At 35.8% G+C, this 18,968-nt stretch overlaps 1 protein-coding gene across 10 annotated transcripts in view; it reads right to left on the bottom strand.

Moving 5' to 3' along the window:
* Arhgap32 (Rho GTPase activating protein 32) overlaps positions 1-18,968 on the bottom strand; it is a 320,258-nt gene that overhangs the window by 135,516 nt on the left and 165,774 nt on the right. For 9 of the 10 annotated variants that reach the window (XM_087214296.1, XM_087214295.1, XM_087214289.1 and 6 more), the window contains 2 exons: positions 18,879-18,920; positions 18,429-18,513 (listed from right to left, as the gene is read on the bottom strand). In XM_087214296.1, coding sequence (XP_087070422.1) covers positions 18,429-18,513; positions 18,879-18,920 — 127 coding nt within the window. The remainder of the gene's footprint in view (positions 1-18,428; positions 18,514-18,878; positions 18,921-18,968) is intronic. The other variant, XM_087214287.1, reaches the window with a different exon arrangement.

Below are 18,968 nucleotides of genomic sequence, written 5' to 3'. Positions count from 1 at the left end.
CAAAAAGGGATCGGGAAAAAATGAAATCAGAAATAATTTCTCAGGTAACAGGAGAAATTGTGCCCCTAGTGCAAGACATGATTAATAAATCTAGAGAGGAGCTCAGGAACATGATGGAATCCCAACATAAGAAACAAATGGAATCCATAAAACAGATGCAAATAGATTTCCAGGACATGAAAAACTCCATCGAAAGTCTACACAGCAGAATGAGCCAATGTGAGGACAGAATTTCACATATAGAAGATAAGATTGCAATTAATGACCAGGAAAAGAAAAATTGCTTCAAAATTATAAGGGAACATGAGAAATCAATCCAGCAGCTGCTAGATGATGCAAAGAATAACATAAGACTGACTAGAGTCAATGAAGAAACAGGAGAGAGTGCAGGTGACATAAAAAATCTCTTCACAGAAATAATGGCAGAAAACTTCCCAAGCAGGGGAAAAGAGCTTGACATACAGATAAGTGAGGCATATAGGACTCCAAATAGCCTTGATCAAAAGAAATCTACACATAGGCATATAATTGTTAAGATTCCAGAAACTCAACAGAAGAACAAAGTTCTACAAGCAGTCAGAGAAAAGAAACAAATCACATACAAAGGAAAGTCCATCAGAATCACAGCAGACTTCTCAACACAAACCATCAAGGCAAGAAGAGCTTGGAGTGACATATTCCAAGCCCGAAAAGAAAACAGCCTCCAACCCAGATTGATGTACCCTGAAAAACTATCTTTCAAAATGGATGGAGAAATAAGATACTTTCATGACAAAGAGCACCTTAGGAACTTCGTGAATACCAAACTAGCACTCCAAAGAATTTTACACAATATCCGAGGAACAGACATTGAGGATCACAACCCCAGGAAGCAAAGCAGAATGAACCCATCTGGCACGACAAATTATATGAAGAAATGATGTCTGAAAATCATTCCAAATTTGATGAAATACACAAATGTACTTGTCCAAAAATCTCAATAAATTATAGGTAGGATGAACCCAAAGAGATCCATACCATAATACATTATAATCAAAATATCAAAAGACAAAGTCAAAGAGATTCAAGAGATTCACTTTCGATTCAAAGACACAAACAGGTTGAAAATGAAAGGATGGAAAAATACATTCCACTTAAATAATAACCAAAGAGATCATGGTGGCTGTACTAATATCATACAAAGTAGCCTTTAATTCAAAAATTATTATAATGTTTCTGGTGTCAGATCTAAGAAATTACTGCCAAAAAAATGCCCTAATGATTTGCCCCTATGTTCTCTTTTAAATTTTGTAGTTTCTACTTTTTACATTTAGGTCTTAGGTCCATTTTGGGTAAATTCTTGTAAATGATGTAAGAGTCCAACTTCATTCTTTTATATGTATGGATAAATTGTTTTCCCCGTGGTATTTGTTAGAAACACTGTATTTCTCCATTGAATGGTCAAGCAATCTCACTAAAATTCTACTGACCATATATGTGAGGTTTTCTTCTGGGTATCTGTATTCTACCCCATTCATCCAAATGTATGTATTTACACCAGTACCACACTACTGCTGCTTTGTGGTAATTTCTGAAATCAAGAAGTATAAATCCTGCAGCTTTGTTCTGTTTTAAAGGCTGTTTTGGCTATTTAGGATTGCTTAAGAAGTCACATGAATTTTAGGAAGTGTTTTCTATTTATGCCCCCCCAAAAAATGTCACTGGGGTTTTGAAAAGGATTGCACTAAATCTGTAGATTGCTTTGAGAAGTACTGACATGCTGACATTATTGAGCCTTCTAATCCATGAACCTGGGATATCTTTATATTTATTTAATTCTTCTTTAAATGCTCTCAGTAGCATTTTGTAGTTTCCTATGTACATGTCTTTTGGTTTTCTGTGATTTTCACTGTTACAGGTTTTTCTCTAATTTAGTCTTCTGCTATCTCTGTTGAAACTAGCCATAAAACACGTCAGCTACTGTCTAGGAGAATCCTGACTAGGAGGAAGATTAAGTTCAGGTTTGTCAATAAGGCATGCCACAACAAAGAGGTAAAACCAAAATGCATGAAGCTAAAAAATATATTATTTACAGACTCCAGAGAGGTTAGGGGTGCCAGAAAATGACAGGGAGCTCAACCAGTAGATGAAATGTATGTGTGCAAGAGACCTCTGGTACTACACATTTATTAAAATTTACAAACATTACCCCTGAGGCTTTTCCAAGGGGTTGTGGGTTAGCTAACTTAAAGAAAACACATTCAAAAGGTGGAACTTACCTGCCAATTCTAGCTTTGACCTTTAGATTCTGTTGTAGTTAGCAGTGGCATGATGTGCATGTCTGTAGTCAGTGAGATGAGGAAAAAGTGGCTATATTGCAGACACCCACACAGGGAGGGGAAGTTTTCATAACAGGAAAGGTGATGGCATACAACTGGGTTTCACAGAACTTAGGCCTAAAAATGGATCCCAAGGCAGCATCTATATTACACAAATTCGTAACATGTCTTCTTGGTTATTTCCTATGCATTCCTATTTTATTCTTTTTAATGCCATTGTACATAGAACTGCTTTCTTAATTTCCTTTTCAGATGATTGTTAGTATATAGAATACAACTGATTTTTGGTTGTCAATTTTGCATTCTTTACTTTTGCTGGATTTATTTCTTAGTTCTGACAGCTTTAGAATTTTAGAATCGTTAGAATTTCTATATATATGATCATATTATTTATGAACAAAGAAAATTATACTTGTTCCATTACTGAAATTTTACTACCTTTTATGTTTTTTTCTTGCTTAAATGCTCCAACTAGTGTGTCTAATACTATGTTGAACAGAAGTAATAAAAGCCGGCACACTTATTTTATTCCTGTTGTCAGAGGAAATACCTTGTTTTATGTTACTTGAGTATATGTTAACTATGGGTTTTCATATATAGTCTCTATGCTATTGAGGAAATTACTTTCTAGTCATAGTTTGTTCTGTTTTTTTAATCATGAAAAGATGTTGAATTCTGTCAAATGCTTTTCTGCATCAACTAAAATAATCATGTGAGATGTTTTCTCTTCCTTTTGTAAATAAGGGTATTACAGTGATTGGTTTTCATATAGTATTTGAACCACCCTTGCAATCCACTAAACTGATGGAAATGTTCTGGGGATGATTAGTGTTGACAGTTGCACATTGAGGTGAATGTCCTTAGTGCCACTGAGTTGTACACTTAAAAATGGCTGGAATGCCCCTTCCCCAAAAGAAAATTTACTACCATCTAGTCCATCTTACCAAAAGGCCAAAAGAAGTCTCTAAGAAATATTAAATTTAAAATACAAACTTTTAAATGTATAAAAATGTGGAATATATCCATACAATAAAACATTATTCATTGACAAAAAGTAATATAGTAACATATGCTATAAGTTGAATGAACTCTGAAAACATTACGCTAAGTGAAAGAAGTCAGACATAAAAGATCACATACTGTATTGTATGATTCCATTTATATGAAATGTCCAGAGCAGGGAAATACACAGAACTGAAATATATTAGAGGTGGCCCAGGACTGGGGAAAAGAAAGGACAGGGTCAGGAAGAGAATGTGATGTCACTACTAATGGTACAGGATTTCTTCTAGGGGTTACAAAGTGTTCTACAATTGGCCTTTGGTGATGGGTATTGTCAATATACTAAAAGCTAGTGAATGATAACACTCCAAGTGAATGAATTTTTGGTGCATAAATTATAACTCAATAAAAAATTTAAAAAGTACTTTAAAGGAGAAAAAAAATCAGTCGCATTCCTATAACCAGTAGAATTTAATTTTAAAAATACAATAAAAACTACAGGGCTGGGGATTTAGCTCAGTGGCACATTGCCTGCCTCGCAAGTGCAAGGTTCTGAGTTCAATCTCTGGTACCAAAAATAAATAAACAGATAACCAAATACTACAAAGAACTTAAAATAAATAAAAGGTATGTAGAGTATCATAGAAAATTACCAAATACTGAAAGATGTGAAGGAAAATATAAATAAATGCAAATGAATATGAAAATAGAGTATGTCGAATGCAGTAATTAAATCTTAATTAACCTATAAATTAAATGCAATTCTTATTAAAATTTCAACACTTGTTTCTTCCCAAAGGATTGTCAAGGGGAATCTAAAATTTATATGGAAAAGCAATAGGCCAGAATTAACCAGGATCATTCTGAAGGCAGGAAATGTGCCCTACCAGCTAACAAGACTTACTATGAAGCTATAATTCAGTGGCCCTGTGTATGCACATGCTATTCCTCCCATAAGCAGGTAGGATTTATTTATTTATTCTTTTGAATTCATGCTAAACTTACGACTCTCTGAAACAGTTATCACTAGAGAAAGCACTAACACTGAGAAAACAAAGTTCTGGGGCTTCCAAGATCAACCAGTAAAGGGTCTAACAGCTTACTCCTGAAGGCCTAAGCTGCCACATGAAAGGTCTACACTGCCCTATTAAAAAAGAGATCACATGGAAAGGCTCAGCAGGATGAGATGCCTTGTACAAAGAGAGGCTGCTGAGGAGATCAGGGACATACCAGATTTCTAGCTAAGCTGCCACCCCAATCTGACTGAGACTACATGAGGGAATTCACAGGACCAACAGCAAATTGTCCATCTGAGTCAACCCAGGAGTCATAAAATATTGTTTTAGGTCACTAAGTTTTGAGGTGTTTGATATATAACATCTCAGGACAGTGGGATACCTGCACAGAGACAAACCAAAGACCCATGGAAAAGAAGATGGCCAAAAACTGACAAATATATTTAGTCACTGAAACATGACCAATGAAAATTTAAAAATTACTAGGAAAAGGAAGTACTACTCAGTCTATGTTGTAAAATAATTAGGGAAAAAAGATTCCTATCAATTTCAAGTGAATTAAGTAGATTAAACAACAGTAAGTGGATGAAATCAACAATAATGGCAAAGGAGGTATAAGAAATATCTTTATGCCTACAAGACAGCAAAGAACTTCTTAGCTAAAACATGAAAAGGGGAAAACAAGAGACTGATAATATGGACTGCATCAAACTGAAAACTTAGTCACAAGTTGAGATAAAAATATTTACAGTACATATCTGACAGGCTTTTAACCATAATATGTTAGGAAAAACAAATGCGAGAGGAGGATCTAACTCCAGCATATTGAAAAGTACCTGGAACTTAGGAGGGGATCACTATGCATTTGATGAATAAAGAGTTTCACTAAAGTATGGTGCTCAACTTCAAAATGGATTTCCTCATCTTTCTTTACTCACATCGTCTCTTCCTCCTGAATGCCCAAAGTAAACAAAGTGTACAACCATTTACCCAGGTGTCCAAACTAATCAGACTAGACTCTTCTACTTCTTCCCCTTCCCTTGTGCTATCTTTTTATATGCCCAGGGTCCAGATCTAACCCAAACCTCTCAGTCATTAATCTCTCCTGCCTCTCAAAATGTGTCTCTCCCTCCTTCCCATTTCCTTTCTGCTACTTCTCTAGCTCTAACTGATCTCTCTCCATTTCTCATTACACACTAGTCATGATATTCTTTTTCTAGAAACCCACAATACTTTTCCAGCTCCTACTAAAAAAGATTGAAAAGTAAGGTCTAAATACCTTACATGATCACTGAAGGACCTCCATTGCTATATTCTAAGTATCTTCCAAACCATATTTCCCCACAATCATTCTTCCTATTCGCCCTCTTCCCTCCCATGCACCTTGTATACATTATTTTCCTTGCCTGGATATTCTTCACCTCTGCCTACAAGTACTTTTACATTTACTACATTTTCCTTATGTTTATTGGTTTATTGCTTTCCTCCCCTGAGGAAAGACTATTCACTTTGTCAGTGATGCTCAAATAAGTACCTGGAATACAGAAGGCACTTAAGAAAACCATGTAAAATAAACTGTAAGTTTTAAGATATTCTGTACACAAGTTTGAACATTAATGTGCTTGATGCAATACCTGAACCACATGTACTAAGAGCACAAACTATGAAAGACTGAGCTACCTTTGCCTGTATAATTTGACCTGAGCTCAATTATTTAAATAATTTTCACTTCCTGCAATTTAACAATATCTTGGTCTTTTTTCTACTAGGAAGAGCAAGCAGGATTTTCAAAACCCATATTTATAAATTCTTTTCAAAGCTATCTTTGGTGTTTATGTTTCCTGTATTGACTTTACATTTCTATCACTATGGAAACCTATCACAATTAGTGTTGTTATAATCTTTTTAAATATAACTTTATTCAGCAAGACTTCAAATGTTCAGAAAAGTCCTTTCTCTAAACAGAGAATGAAGGTAAATAGCATAGGCAATTATAAAAATGTACCATTCCTCCCACACCAAAACTATTTATCAAACCCTAATAAACAAAACTACAATGAGGCACAAAAAATTCTTCTTTCATTCATCTTTTATAGTTCTAGAGTAGTCACAACTTCACTGTATCATACCTATGGAAGTTGTAAACAAGCTTCCTTTTATCCAAGTGTCATTTTAGCCTGCCAGAGTTGTGAAGACATGAAAAATAATTTCTGAAAGGGGCAAAGGGGAAGGGGAAGTGGGAGGGGTAAGGGAATGGAATTAATATGAAAAAATGGAAACAAAGTCTTTGTAAATAGGGAGGGATGGAGGGGTTGAAGGGAGGGCAGGGGAAGGGGGAAAATAAGAACCAAGAAAGATTATCTAAAGGTGCAAATTTCCAATGATGAATATCATTATATTGTATACCTAAAATGTATCAATAAAATTAAATTTTTAAAAAAAGAAAAATAATTTCTGTTACACAGGATTATGTGGTCCATCTAACCTACCTTTACCTCTTACTTGGCACTGAAACTACTGAACTCCTTAGTAGAGTCATGTCTTGTGTAGCTGAGCAAGAATGTAAGTTTTAATTTCAGCATGTAAGGCAAAAATCAATAAAAGACAAAATTACACTTTGAATTTATTAGAAAAAAGCTAGAAACCACATGCATCTTAAGAAAGCTAGGTTTTCCCTTCCAAAACTGGAACAGAGCACTGTTTCCTCAGCTGAGTACCAGATGAAGTAACTTGATTTGTTTATCTGTAAACACTAGAATCACCCTCAACTCAGTTATGATCCCCACAGTATAAAGAATGCAGGCAAAATGAGACTAAAGGATACAACAGCAGAGTCACATCTCTCCATCTCACTGATGCACATGCCACAAAACAATACTTCATGAATGTTTTCATATTTCTGCATGCTGCAGGCTTTCTGGGCAAAATCACTGGCACCTAGGTTAAAGGATGACTGAACAGTAATCAAAAAGATAAGGCTCCTCCTCAGGGATATAGTCTTTAATCTCTCCCTTAAACCATTTGATTACATTTTGGGGTGTGTGTGAAATAGAGATCTTTATTTGTTTTCCCCAGAGATTTTATACACATTCCAGAGCAAATCTCTATCTCAAGAAAGGAGAATGGGCAGAAGTGCTAACTATCCCAAATAATCTCTAAGTTTCATAATTGCAGAGCTGCTCCCTTGTGGTACAAAATCTCATAGTAAACACAGGGTGTGTCCGGTTCTCACCATGCTGCTTCATGGAATTCTGGGACTTAGAGAACCAACATAAGTTACTCTGTATGTAAACAAAAGGCCTTCTCTCTAATCACATGCTTCAATTGAAGTGAGGGGAGAAGAAAGGGTGAGAGATTGATAGATGGCTACGTTTGAGTCTATAACTATGGCAAGCCAACTTATTAGCTTACAAGTAGGGTAACATCACAGATTCCTCACGGTTTCAGACTCAACAATACTAATTTTCATGTATATTCAGTTCACTTCCTGTAAGTGAACAGAATATGTAATTGGCATTTGGCTGTAAATAAATTTTTTAATCTTCCAACTGCTTTCATACCTCTAACTCTGGAACTGGATCATCTCAAATAAGACAGTTAATCCGGGTCCTGGATGATAACACCACCAGTAGCTCACTATCTGAACCTTTCATTTCAAATCCTCCATGCAAATGACAATGATTTCTTAACATAAGAGGAAGTATTACTACTCAATGTGCCAAAAATTAGGGTTAAAATTTTTATCTCTTCTAATCTAAGGAAAACTAAACGTTTTGGTTATGCTGAGGAAGTGTTAAACTATGAGCATGGTTTCTGTTTCAAAACAAAATAGCCATGGATGTTGCTCAGTGGCACAGCACCTGCCCAGCAAGCATGAGGTCCAGAGTTCAATCCCCGGTACCCCCCCCCCAAATACACAGTTAGGCATGTAATATGTACTAGCTAAGGTATCTTTAGCCAAAAACATCTACAAGTACATCCTGCAAATTGCATATATCTTAACAGATGAGGAAAAGAACCTTTACATTAGTTAGTTCACTTTTATTTATGATGAAAATCCTGAATGAGAGAAAGCACTTTATGAAGTCCACTCTGCTGCTTCAATCCTGACAACACTACTCCAGGGCAATAGGACAAATGTGACATCAGACAGATTATGAATTGACTTCATCCAAGTGCTGCCTTGAACATCTGCCTTTCTGTAAAATATTTTAAACTGCATTGAGCAAACTGGCTTATTTTTGAGTATCAGTTTATTTAATTCTCCCAGTACCCTGTGACATAACTGGAACAGAAGCTTGACTTTTTTTGTATTTTTACGCCTCACTATTCTTTTTTTTTGTAGCAAGGAACAAACTCAGGACCTTGCGCTTGCCAGGTAGGCGAGGCACCACTGCTAAATCCCCGGCCCTACACCTCACTATTCTTATACTCAGGTGCAGCTTCACTAATTCTTTCCACAAGCCATGTATCAAGCAAGAATGTGTCTAGTGATGAAAAGCTGTGTCAGCATTTATGATCCCCTTGCATATTGCTTCCCTATAGAAAGCTCAAAACACAAGTATCAAATTCATACTTTTCCTATACCTTAGGTCTGTCAAAATTTGAGCTCCTGCATTTATATGAAACTGGATAAAAGGGAAAATATCAGTCATAGCCTCATATAACCAGCTAGATGATAAAGTAAATATAAATCAAACATCTCCATTGTACTATACTACCCAGTAGATGGCAATGTAACATAAAACACAGTAGGAAGACAGTAATGTCTCAAACTGCAGTATAAACTGATCACTGCTTTGCATGCTTGCAGATTTTTCCACCTTATTAAAAAATACAGTATTTGAAATGTTTTTGGACAATTGAGACACTACAATGGGGAAAGAAAGTGTACTCAAAATAATAAATGTATAAAATTTAAAACTACATATGGTGTTACTAAAGCAAGAAACCCTTTCTAGCAACCATCTTTTCTTAGCTTTTATTTCTCTAAACAAAACATAATACATTTATAAATCAAAACCTACAGAATTTGGCTAAAGTATTATCCAGAGAAAAATATCCAAGCTTAAATATATTTATTAAAATCTAGAGCCAGGGGTGTAGTTCAGCGGTACAGTATGTTTAGCATGTGTGAGGCCTTGTGTTCAATACCTAGCACAGGTATTGAAAAATTCAATACCCACAGAAAAATTCAATAGCTGAAAACAAATGAACTATTAATACCTACAGCATTTTATTTCTCTAAAGAAAAGAGGCAATAAGTTGCATAATAATACTGGATAGTGTTGGTTTATGCCAAATCTAGTTTTTGATAGGCACATTCTAGAAGCTAGATACATATTTGTATTATCAACTCTTTCCTGGAAAAAAGAAAACCGAACTTTTAATTCAAGCAGCAAGGGAAAAATACAGAATAAATAAAGTAGAAAAATGTATGCCTTGAAATTAATGCTATGAAAAAAAAATAATGTCAAAAAAGTCTTAAAACTACAAGCTAGTTCTCTGGCAAGAAACAGCTTTAAGAATATCTTGTGTAAAAACTTATACATTTGAAAAGCTACATTAAATAATTTTCTTACTATAAAATTTTTTAATTGATCTAAAGAGACAAGAAAGAACCTAACTAGAATAATCAAATCATATGTTAAAATATTAATTAAAGATTAAACCCAAAAGTTTTAACAGGAAAACTATTAAACCTTCAAAGAACAGGTAATTCAATTTATATAAACTATTCCTTAATATAGTTTTTGTAAAAAAAGAGGAGGAGGAGGAGGAGGGACCATTGAAAGTTTTCCAAAGTCAGGCTTGTTAAAATTCAGATCAATAGCTGTATTATGTGTCCAGGCACTGTAGTACCTTTGCAGTGTGAAAATAAGGAAAACAATACTAACTGAGGATGTCCCGGGTGGTTAAAAAGTATGGCACAAAAAGAACACATTGCCAACTGGCCCACCATTCTACACCACAGGCATACTGTTCTCATTCTTCCTCTGCATAACAACACTATCTCACAACTGGAGTTACAAGTGAAGGTACAGAGATTTTAACAAGATGATTACATAAATTGCCTGAGGTCACTACCAGAGAGGACCGAAAATAGGGTTTGAACATATTTGTGCACTCTAAATTATGTGTTGGCAACCCACTGGAAAAAATCTACACATGCGTGAGAATACATGTACTGGGCATAAATTAAGAGAATGCTGGAGAGGTGTTGTAAAGGTAGAATACCTGGTTTCAAATCCTGGCTCTACTATTTACTATCTATGTGAGCTTAGCAGGTCCCTCCATCACTGAAATATCCATTCCTTTTCCCTGTGGATTAGAGAACCTAACTCACAAGATCCTTTAAAGCACTAAGCTTTAGAGAACCTAACTCACAAGAGCCTTTAAAGCACTAAGTTTGCTTTTTCCAAGTGGAGAATTTGTTGACCAATACACACTGGCCAATCTATCTTTCCCCAAAGGTCCAAAGATGCCAACCCTAGCACACATTAAAGGTATACACACATGCATCTATTTCCAGGCTCTTGTCCATTGGCTTAAACTGGTCCTATGTCAGAGTGTGGCAGGATAGAAAGAAGAAATAAAGATGGGGTAGAAAGGAGACAAGGAAAATCATAATCTTTAAACTTCAAGGACACAAAGTTATCCATGGCAATCCATATTGGCATACCCTTGATTAATTTATACTTCTTTCCTTCTAGAAGTATACCCAAAATTTCTTAGGGACACCAAAAGTCCATTAATGAGCTTAGCTGAGAAAGTAAAGATCAGAAACCGGATCTTAAGATAACGGAACAGATTGACAGAATTCAAAGAAGGCTTAAATTATCCATCTAAAAAAATAAAACTAGGCTCGTATTTTGTCACCTATAAAATGGGACATTACTGGGGGGGCATCTTTTCCTTAAGATTCTCACTCTGCCAAGAGAAACATAAATGTTGCCAGTTCCAGGAAACAGTCCACCTCTCGAGAGCCCACACTCTACTGTTTTGTGCACTTTTCAAATTCTGCTTAATAAATTACTTTATGCTTCTTACTGATGCACTCTTAATTTTTTTTTTTCTGTGATGTAAGTTGGCAAACCTAAAACCTATCCCATGTTAAGTCAAGGTATCCCCATTTTAGGAACTTCTTTAGACCCTGTGTGGTGACAAGAACACAGTTAAAAAGACAGAGAAATCTAAATGATGATTTGTTAAAAACAAACAACAACAAAAAACATAACAAGCAGTTCACAGAAAGAAAAGGACAAATGGCCTATTAACACAAAATGATGCTTCACTCTTAACTAAAGAAATACAAATTACAATAAGATGTTATATTTCACCTATTATATGAGCAAAAATAAGAAGATCAGCAATACATGCAACCAATAAGAAAAAGACAGTCTCTTGCTGGACCACTGGACAAAGCAACATGAAGTAGCCCTGGCACCCTGTCCATCTCCCATCCCCATTTGCAGTTTCACTGTCCACACTCATACACCCATCGTCTAGAGTCTAAAAATATTAAGTGGAAACTCAACATATAAGCAATTCATGAGTTTTAAGTTGCATGGCATTCTGAAGATCATGATGAAATTGTACACTGTCCTCCTCAACCAGAACGTGTATTATTTATTTGCCCAATGCATCCAGGCTACATAGGCTGACCCATATAATTTAGTGGGCTTCTCAGTTATCAGATTGTCATTTTTACAGTGTTTGTGTTCCAGTAATCCTAATTTTATTTAATAATGAACTCAGAGTGCAGGAGTAGGGAGCTGTAATTTTCTTACATTGTTATGGTTGTCTATTTCATTGTAAGTTATTGTTGTTAATCTCTCACTATGCCTAATTTACAAATCAAGGCTTATCATAGGTATGTGTATGAAAGGGGTTATGTTCTTGCCCTAGTTTCGGCACTCACTGGGGGTCTTGTATCACTTTCCCTAAGTATAAGGGAAACCACTATATTTCAAAAAAAACTTTAATATCAAGTGTAAACATCTTAAATGTATGTACTTTCTAATCCAGTAAAACTTCTTATAGCATTTTAGTTAATGGAAGTAGTCAGATCAATAAAAGTTGGAATATCTATCAATAAGTGACTAAATGAATAATGATATAATTGTTAAAAAAGAAATACAGGGCCAGGGATTTAGCTCAGTGGTTCCGGTGCCTGCCTCGAAAGCACAAGGTCCTGAGTTCGATCCCTGGTACCAAAAAAAAAAAAAAAAGAAAGAAATATAATGTAGCCGTGGAAAAGAAGTAATTCCAGACTACTGAAATGACAAAATATATAAGCAAGTTCCAAGCCAGTGTGTATGGTAGAACTCCATCTATATTTTTAGAAGAATATAGCTAGATAGCTATTGTTACAGCTATATCCGTAAAAACTTCTATATTTTTAAATATATAAAAAAGTTCTAAACAGACACAATAGTCAACAGAACATGGAGGGAATCTGTATTTGTATTTGTACTTATCATCCATTCCATTTGATGTTTTATAATAAACAAATAATTATACAGGATATACATTCATATAGGACCAAAATTTAAATGAGTAAAAACAGAACAGCAAAACAGAATTTTAAAAAGTCAATTATATTTCTTCTTGAAACATAAATTCATTTATCCATTCATCTTGAAGTAGACTAGGGTTAGGGCACACCAGATAACTAACTGGGAAGAATGTGTCAAAGGTCATAAAAACTCATGGCTAACAGATTGAGCAAGACGGTTCTAAAAAGGGAAGACATATGCAGAACATGAGATCCAAAATGTCAGACTTATGGCTGAGCACTGTGGGCCAATCAGAAAAATGCTATTCTCAATCCCTCATTTAAATCTGGCACTATCTATAGGACCAGTCAGAAGAGGCTCTATTTAATCTTCATTTGCAACCAAGAGACATTGTTCCAAGAGACACTGAAACCAACCAAGAGACACCATCCTGATCCTTCACTTGTAGCTGTTGGGAAATCAAGCAAGTTTTTTGATAGGACAGTTTATACTTGGTGTGGTGCCAAGTGAGTTTCTGACAGGACAGATGTTCCAATGCCTTATTTGCATGAAGGAAAAACCAACCTAAGGGGCCGGGGATTTAGCTCAGTGGTGCCACCACCTGCCTCAAAAGCACAAGGATCCGAGTTTGATCTCCCGGTACCAAAAAAAAGCCAACCTAGGAAATTTGTGTGTGTGTGTGTGTGTTTTGGTTTTTTCGTTTGTTTGTTTTTTAAAGACAGAATCTCACTATGTAGTTCGGACTGGCCTTGAACTCACTATGTATCCTATACTGGCCTGGAACTCACAGCAATCCTCTTGCCTCAGCCTCCCAGGGCTGGAATTATAGGAATGTGCCACCATGCCTGGCTTCAAACCAGGAATTCTGGATACAAGTGACCCATTTCCCCTTAACCTTGGGCTGCTGTGAGCCTTTCCACTAGCCTGCTGTTGCCCTGTGCAGCATACTTTCCACCTTCACAAAATGCTAATCCTCACTGCATTTTCTGTGTGCCTTGTCCAATTTTTTGTTCAAGACACCAAGAACCTAGAAAGAAGTCCTCACAGGACCCCTCATCCAGGAACAACCTCATTCTTCCATTCATTCAAATATTTACTGAGTGAATATTGTATGTCAGACACTGTTATGGATGAGAAAAGGGACATAATGGTAATACCATATAGTATTTATCATGCAAGTGGTGGTGTTACTGAGCAGAAAGGAGGGAACATGGGTGGGAGGTGAAGACACTGGTGACCTAGAATTGGAATCTCAGGTGCCTTCTGAGGAGACAACAGTGGGGTAAATACTTTAAAAGGGGACACATTAAGGTACTTGATAATCCATGGAAAGCTTTCCAAGGAGAGGAAACAAAGTACAAAGGTCTTGAGGAGGGGAACACATACTGGAGAAATTGCAAAGAGACACTGGGGATGGAACCTTCTTCCTGAGGGGAAGAGAACATGAAGATAGTGGTAAGGGTGTGCCCTGAAAAATCTTGGTTGGAAATTTTAGGGAATTTGGCTTTTTTTCTGACTAACAGGAGAAGTAACTGCAGAGCTTTGAAAAAGTGACAATCTGATTTACATTTGAAAAGAATCACTCTTGCTGCTGTGCCAACTATAGAAGGTCATTGAAATAATCCTCCCAAAACCACAGTGGTTTACGCTAAAGTCACAGCAGGGAAGATGGTAGGTAGGTGTGATTAGATCCTGAACTGCTTTTAAAGACAGAATCAAGAGATTTGCTGATAAACTTAAAAGTAGGGACTGAGGGAAGTGAAAAGATAATCTCCCAGGCCCCTTGACTAAAAGGATAGAGTTGCTATGTACCAAGATGGGAAGATAGCAGGAGGAGCAAGCCTGAGAAGAGCTGCAAAGCATGCTAAATTTGATAAGTATCCAAGTGAAGATGCAGGGAGGTCAGTTGTTTGTACTGGCTGGAATTCAAAGGAGAGATTATAAAAATGTATTTTATACATTATATAGTAATGTGCTGACCCAAAGTACTTACATCTAAAAATTTTTTACATAAGCAATTATGTCTTTCAGTCTAAATAAAATTGATAATTGGAATTTCTAACATATAAGACTATGAATATTTTCACTGGACATGATGGTGAACACCTGTAATCTAAGCTACTAGGGAGTCTGAGGGATCACAAGTTTGAGGCCACCCTGGGCAACTTAAGACTCTATCTCAAAATTTAAAAAAATAAATAAAGAGGGTGAAAGATGTAACTCAGTGCTCCCTATTTTTTTCATTTTATAAAATAAAATGAAAGCCCTTAAGTTAATGATTCTTTTATGAATTTTAAAAATTTAATCAATATTTATATCTTTTATCAAAGTAAGGCATGATAGCCAATTACAGCTGTAAATTTTTAAGACCTAAGGAGGAGAAAAGGCTTTAAATACTAAGAAATCTGGAAATCTAAGAGAAACTCCTAAGAGTTATAAAAACAAGAAAATATGTGACAGAAAATATGTCCCAGAGTCGGGACATATTAAAAGGCAACAACAGGCTGGGGATTTAGCTCAGTGGTTCCGCTGCCTGCCTTGCAAGCACAAGGACCTGAGTTCAATTCCGAGTACCAAAAAAAAAAAAAAAAAGCAACAACAAAGTCAACCTGACAGTATTAGCAACCTATTGGTTATTTAACAGAGTTGCCAACATAAGTCTAATTAAGTTGCCAACATATGTCTATTCTAGATATATGTTACGAAATTTTCTTATTTTTCTCTCAGAACATTTTCCAATCTTATATTAAGAATAAATAAGGAATACAGGATTCATTTTCCATAAACATGCTTGTAATCAAATGTGTTAGGATTTATCTATTATAGAATGCAATTTATAAAATGACAAAAAATATGAACAGAGACATATCCTTATTTTAACTACTTCTATGGAATGTAGGGTTGTCTGAAGGTTAATATTACTTTTTCTTTTGTTTTGTTTTTCTTTAAGTGGCATTCAGACAATAAAATGTAAAACTATAAAATGTAAAATCATGTACCAGCTAAAGCAAGAATATTTACTACCCCTGTAAAAAAATATAAACATGCAAGTTAAGCCAGGCTGTTCCTGCTATCCACTCAGTTAATGGAAGTTAGTATTACCCTCCTAATGGAATCTGCCATGGGCTTTCCCCAACACAGGTAAAAAGCAAGGAGACCTGGGAAATGTGTTGAGACGTCTGTCTCCAAAGACATAGAACAGAGGAAGTCAGCATAAAACTGGCAAGAGAACAGACTGTTCAGGAGAGTTGTCCCCAACACGCATGACTAATACAGAAAGAAGATTCTGTGGTGAATTGGCAAGGTGCCACCGTGCTGGTTTCCTGTGAACCACACCAAAAGGAATGTTAAGTCTGAGATGCTCACTGGGCATCCAAGCAAAAGTCAGCTGGATATGAGTTCTATGAACCACTCCTTCTCCCACACTCCAGAAGCTTCCTCAGTGACCAACATAGACCTGAAAAATTCACTCAAACATCTCACATACGAAGTCAGTGTCGTATCTTTTTTTTCTCTTCTGCCTGAGAAATAGTAGAAATGTTTACAGAGTAGAAGTGAGCACAAGGTGGAAAGTGAAAACTTGTACAGATCTAAAATGAAGATTACAGATCAGTACACTGGCAGAAAAGTCTACCTAATGGGCTTGCAAGTAGGAATAAGACATAGCCCTCTCATTAAGGGGACTGAATTTATAAGCATTTAACACAATCTCCAAAGACAACCAAATCCAGCTCCATACTATTCCTTACCCGCATTCTCAACACCTCTATTATAAACTTTTAATATAAAACAAAACAATAAAAGTTTAGAACTATACTATCGCTTACTATATCCTTATTTACTTAATAGATGAAGGAAATAAAACCAAAGAGGCTAAGCTGCTTTCCCAAGGTCTCAAACTTCCTAAGAAGCAGAACAGAAATTAGAATCTGTACTATCCAACTAAATCCAAGACTTTCTGTATTCCATAGTCCATGCTTACCATTAATAGTTTCGTTTTATTTAAAATTACATTCCTTAGAGAGTTTCTCATCTGTTATACAGAGTCAATATTTTAAATACTGTTCTCATTTGGTTTTAGATCTCTAGTCATCTATTTATTTTCATGATGCTCAGTAGAACTCTGCAAATTTTACTGCTTCCAAAAGAGCCCATTTGACCTTATAAAATTAAAAACACAAAGTAAATTTACTCAGAAATAATTTATCTAAATTCTAAGCTGTAAACTAAATCGCTCAAACACTTAACAGTCACAAAATGAAAAATACATTCATTATTGGTTTCTTAATCAGCTCTTTCTGACCTAACACATTTATCACTATAACTGCAATCTCAAGGATATAAGCATTAAAGAAATAAAATGTCCTTTGCTGTCATAATAGTCAAGCATTATAAATCTCTAATGCTTTTTTAAACTATCAATTTATCAGAAACAGAAATGTCCTGGACTTTCATACATCCTGTATTGAATTCATGTAACTTATTTATGAAACAAAATTACAAAAAGTACATGACACAGTATTACTAGTGTCTCATAAGTTTTCTTTTGGAGAGAGAGTGGAGTTAGGGAGACTGGCCCAAAGTAGAGAATTTCTGTATGTAGCATGTAAAAAAGAAAAGATCAAAAGTTTTTTTCTATTAGCCTACTTTGAAAACCAACATAAAGAATGGCTTTTGCTCCCCTAAGGAAATAGAATTTTTAAAATAACTACAATCTGCCTATTTTTAAAGTTTGTTTATAATTTTTTCACATTAAGCTGCCAACAACTTACAATAACAGCAAAGTATTAAGCTTGATGCCAACCAGTTAGATTCTATAATTGCATGTAAATGTGAAGACAAATAACAGCCAAACACTTTGAAAAAGAAGAATCGAATAACACTTTAATCTGCTAAACACCAATACATATAGCAATTAATTAAGAAAAGGTAGCACTGGCAAGGTTATCTAAATTCAGAATGGAAAGCTACTACTGGTAAGTACTTTGTGCACATAATGGGCATAATACATGACAGAAGATGGAGAAAAGATTGACTTTCCTTAACACATTCCAACTGCTTGAACCACTGGTGATACATGCCTGACTGTCCCACCAGGCAGCTTGTATCACTGGAAGTACCTGCACAAATGTCCCACCAGGTAGCTTGTACCACCTGATGTGTTCCCAGGCTGCCTAACAGGACAGTCAAAGGCTGGTGATTTAGCTCAGTGGTTCCGCCGCCTGTCCCGCAAGCACAAGGACCTGAGTTCGATCTCCGGTACCAAAAAAAAAATTAGAAGAACCAACAGGACAGTCACGCCTGTATCATTGGCGATTCAAGCCAACAGAAATGTAACACATTCAAATCAGAGCCACCCTGCAGTGAGACATATGAATTACAGCTTTGTGAACCTGTTAATTCATATATGCTAGTGTGATGATTAATACTATGTATCAACTTGGCATCAAGTATTATTCAAGAGAAAAGAATAAAAGATCTCACCTCAAGCAATAAACAGCAATAGTTTTGAAACAACCTCAAAGTATCACCTGTTATTGTAATTCAAGAAGCAAAAAGTATACCAAATATACCTGTATGCTGCCGAATTCAACGTTCTCATAATGGAAATGTGCACATTCAGCCATCTTTGGAAAGTGACCCTTAGTGAAGGGCAACCTGAAGTACATGAAAATAAATATGAAATCAGATAGTGGAATAGTCAAAATTACTAGGTCAAAGGGGAAAACACAACAGGTTAAAGAGCTCATGCAAGCAAAAATATTTAATGAGCACATGCACATGAGCCACATACATCCACACAAACTTTTTAGATATACAATAAATCCAATGACTCTGTTTAGTGCACAAGCTAGACCAAAAATGAAAAATTTAAAAACCTCACTATACTCTCCTAATCCTTACCCAAGTCAGAGCCTGTAGAAAAATTGTACATTCTGTGGCTGTTATGGAAACTGATTGTGAACCATCAGCTTCTAACCAGAAGCAGCATTCACAACACAAAGTAAAAAACCATATTTTACCTGTGAATGTTGTCACAGCCCATCAGTCCTGGGGTGGTGGACCTGGATGTAGAACGAACATTTTTATCTTTATCTTCCCTCTACTAACAT

The sequence above is a fragment of the Heterocephalus glaber genome, unplaced genomic scaffold (assembly GCF_053883595.1).
Source record: "Heterocephalus glaber isolate CG9 unplaced genomic scaffold, H.glaber_assembly_v1.0 deba00001446, whole genome shotgun sequence".
NCBI lineage: Eukaryota > Metazoa > Chordata > Mammalia > Rodentia > Bathyergidae > Heterocephalus > Heterocephalus glaber.
Note: the sequence above shows the minus strand (reverse complement) of the source record. Positions and strands in the feature narration are given on the sequence as shown.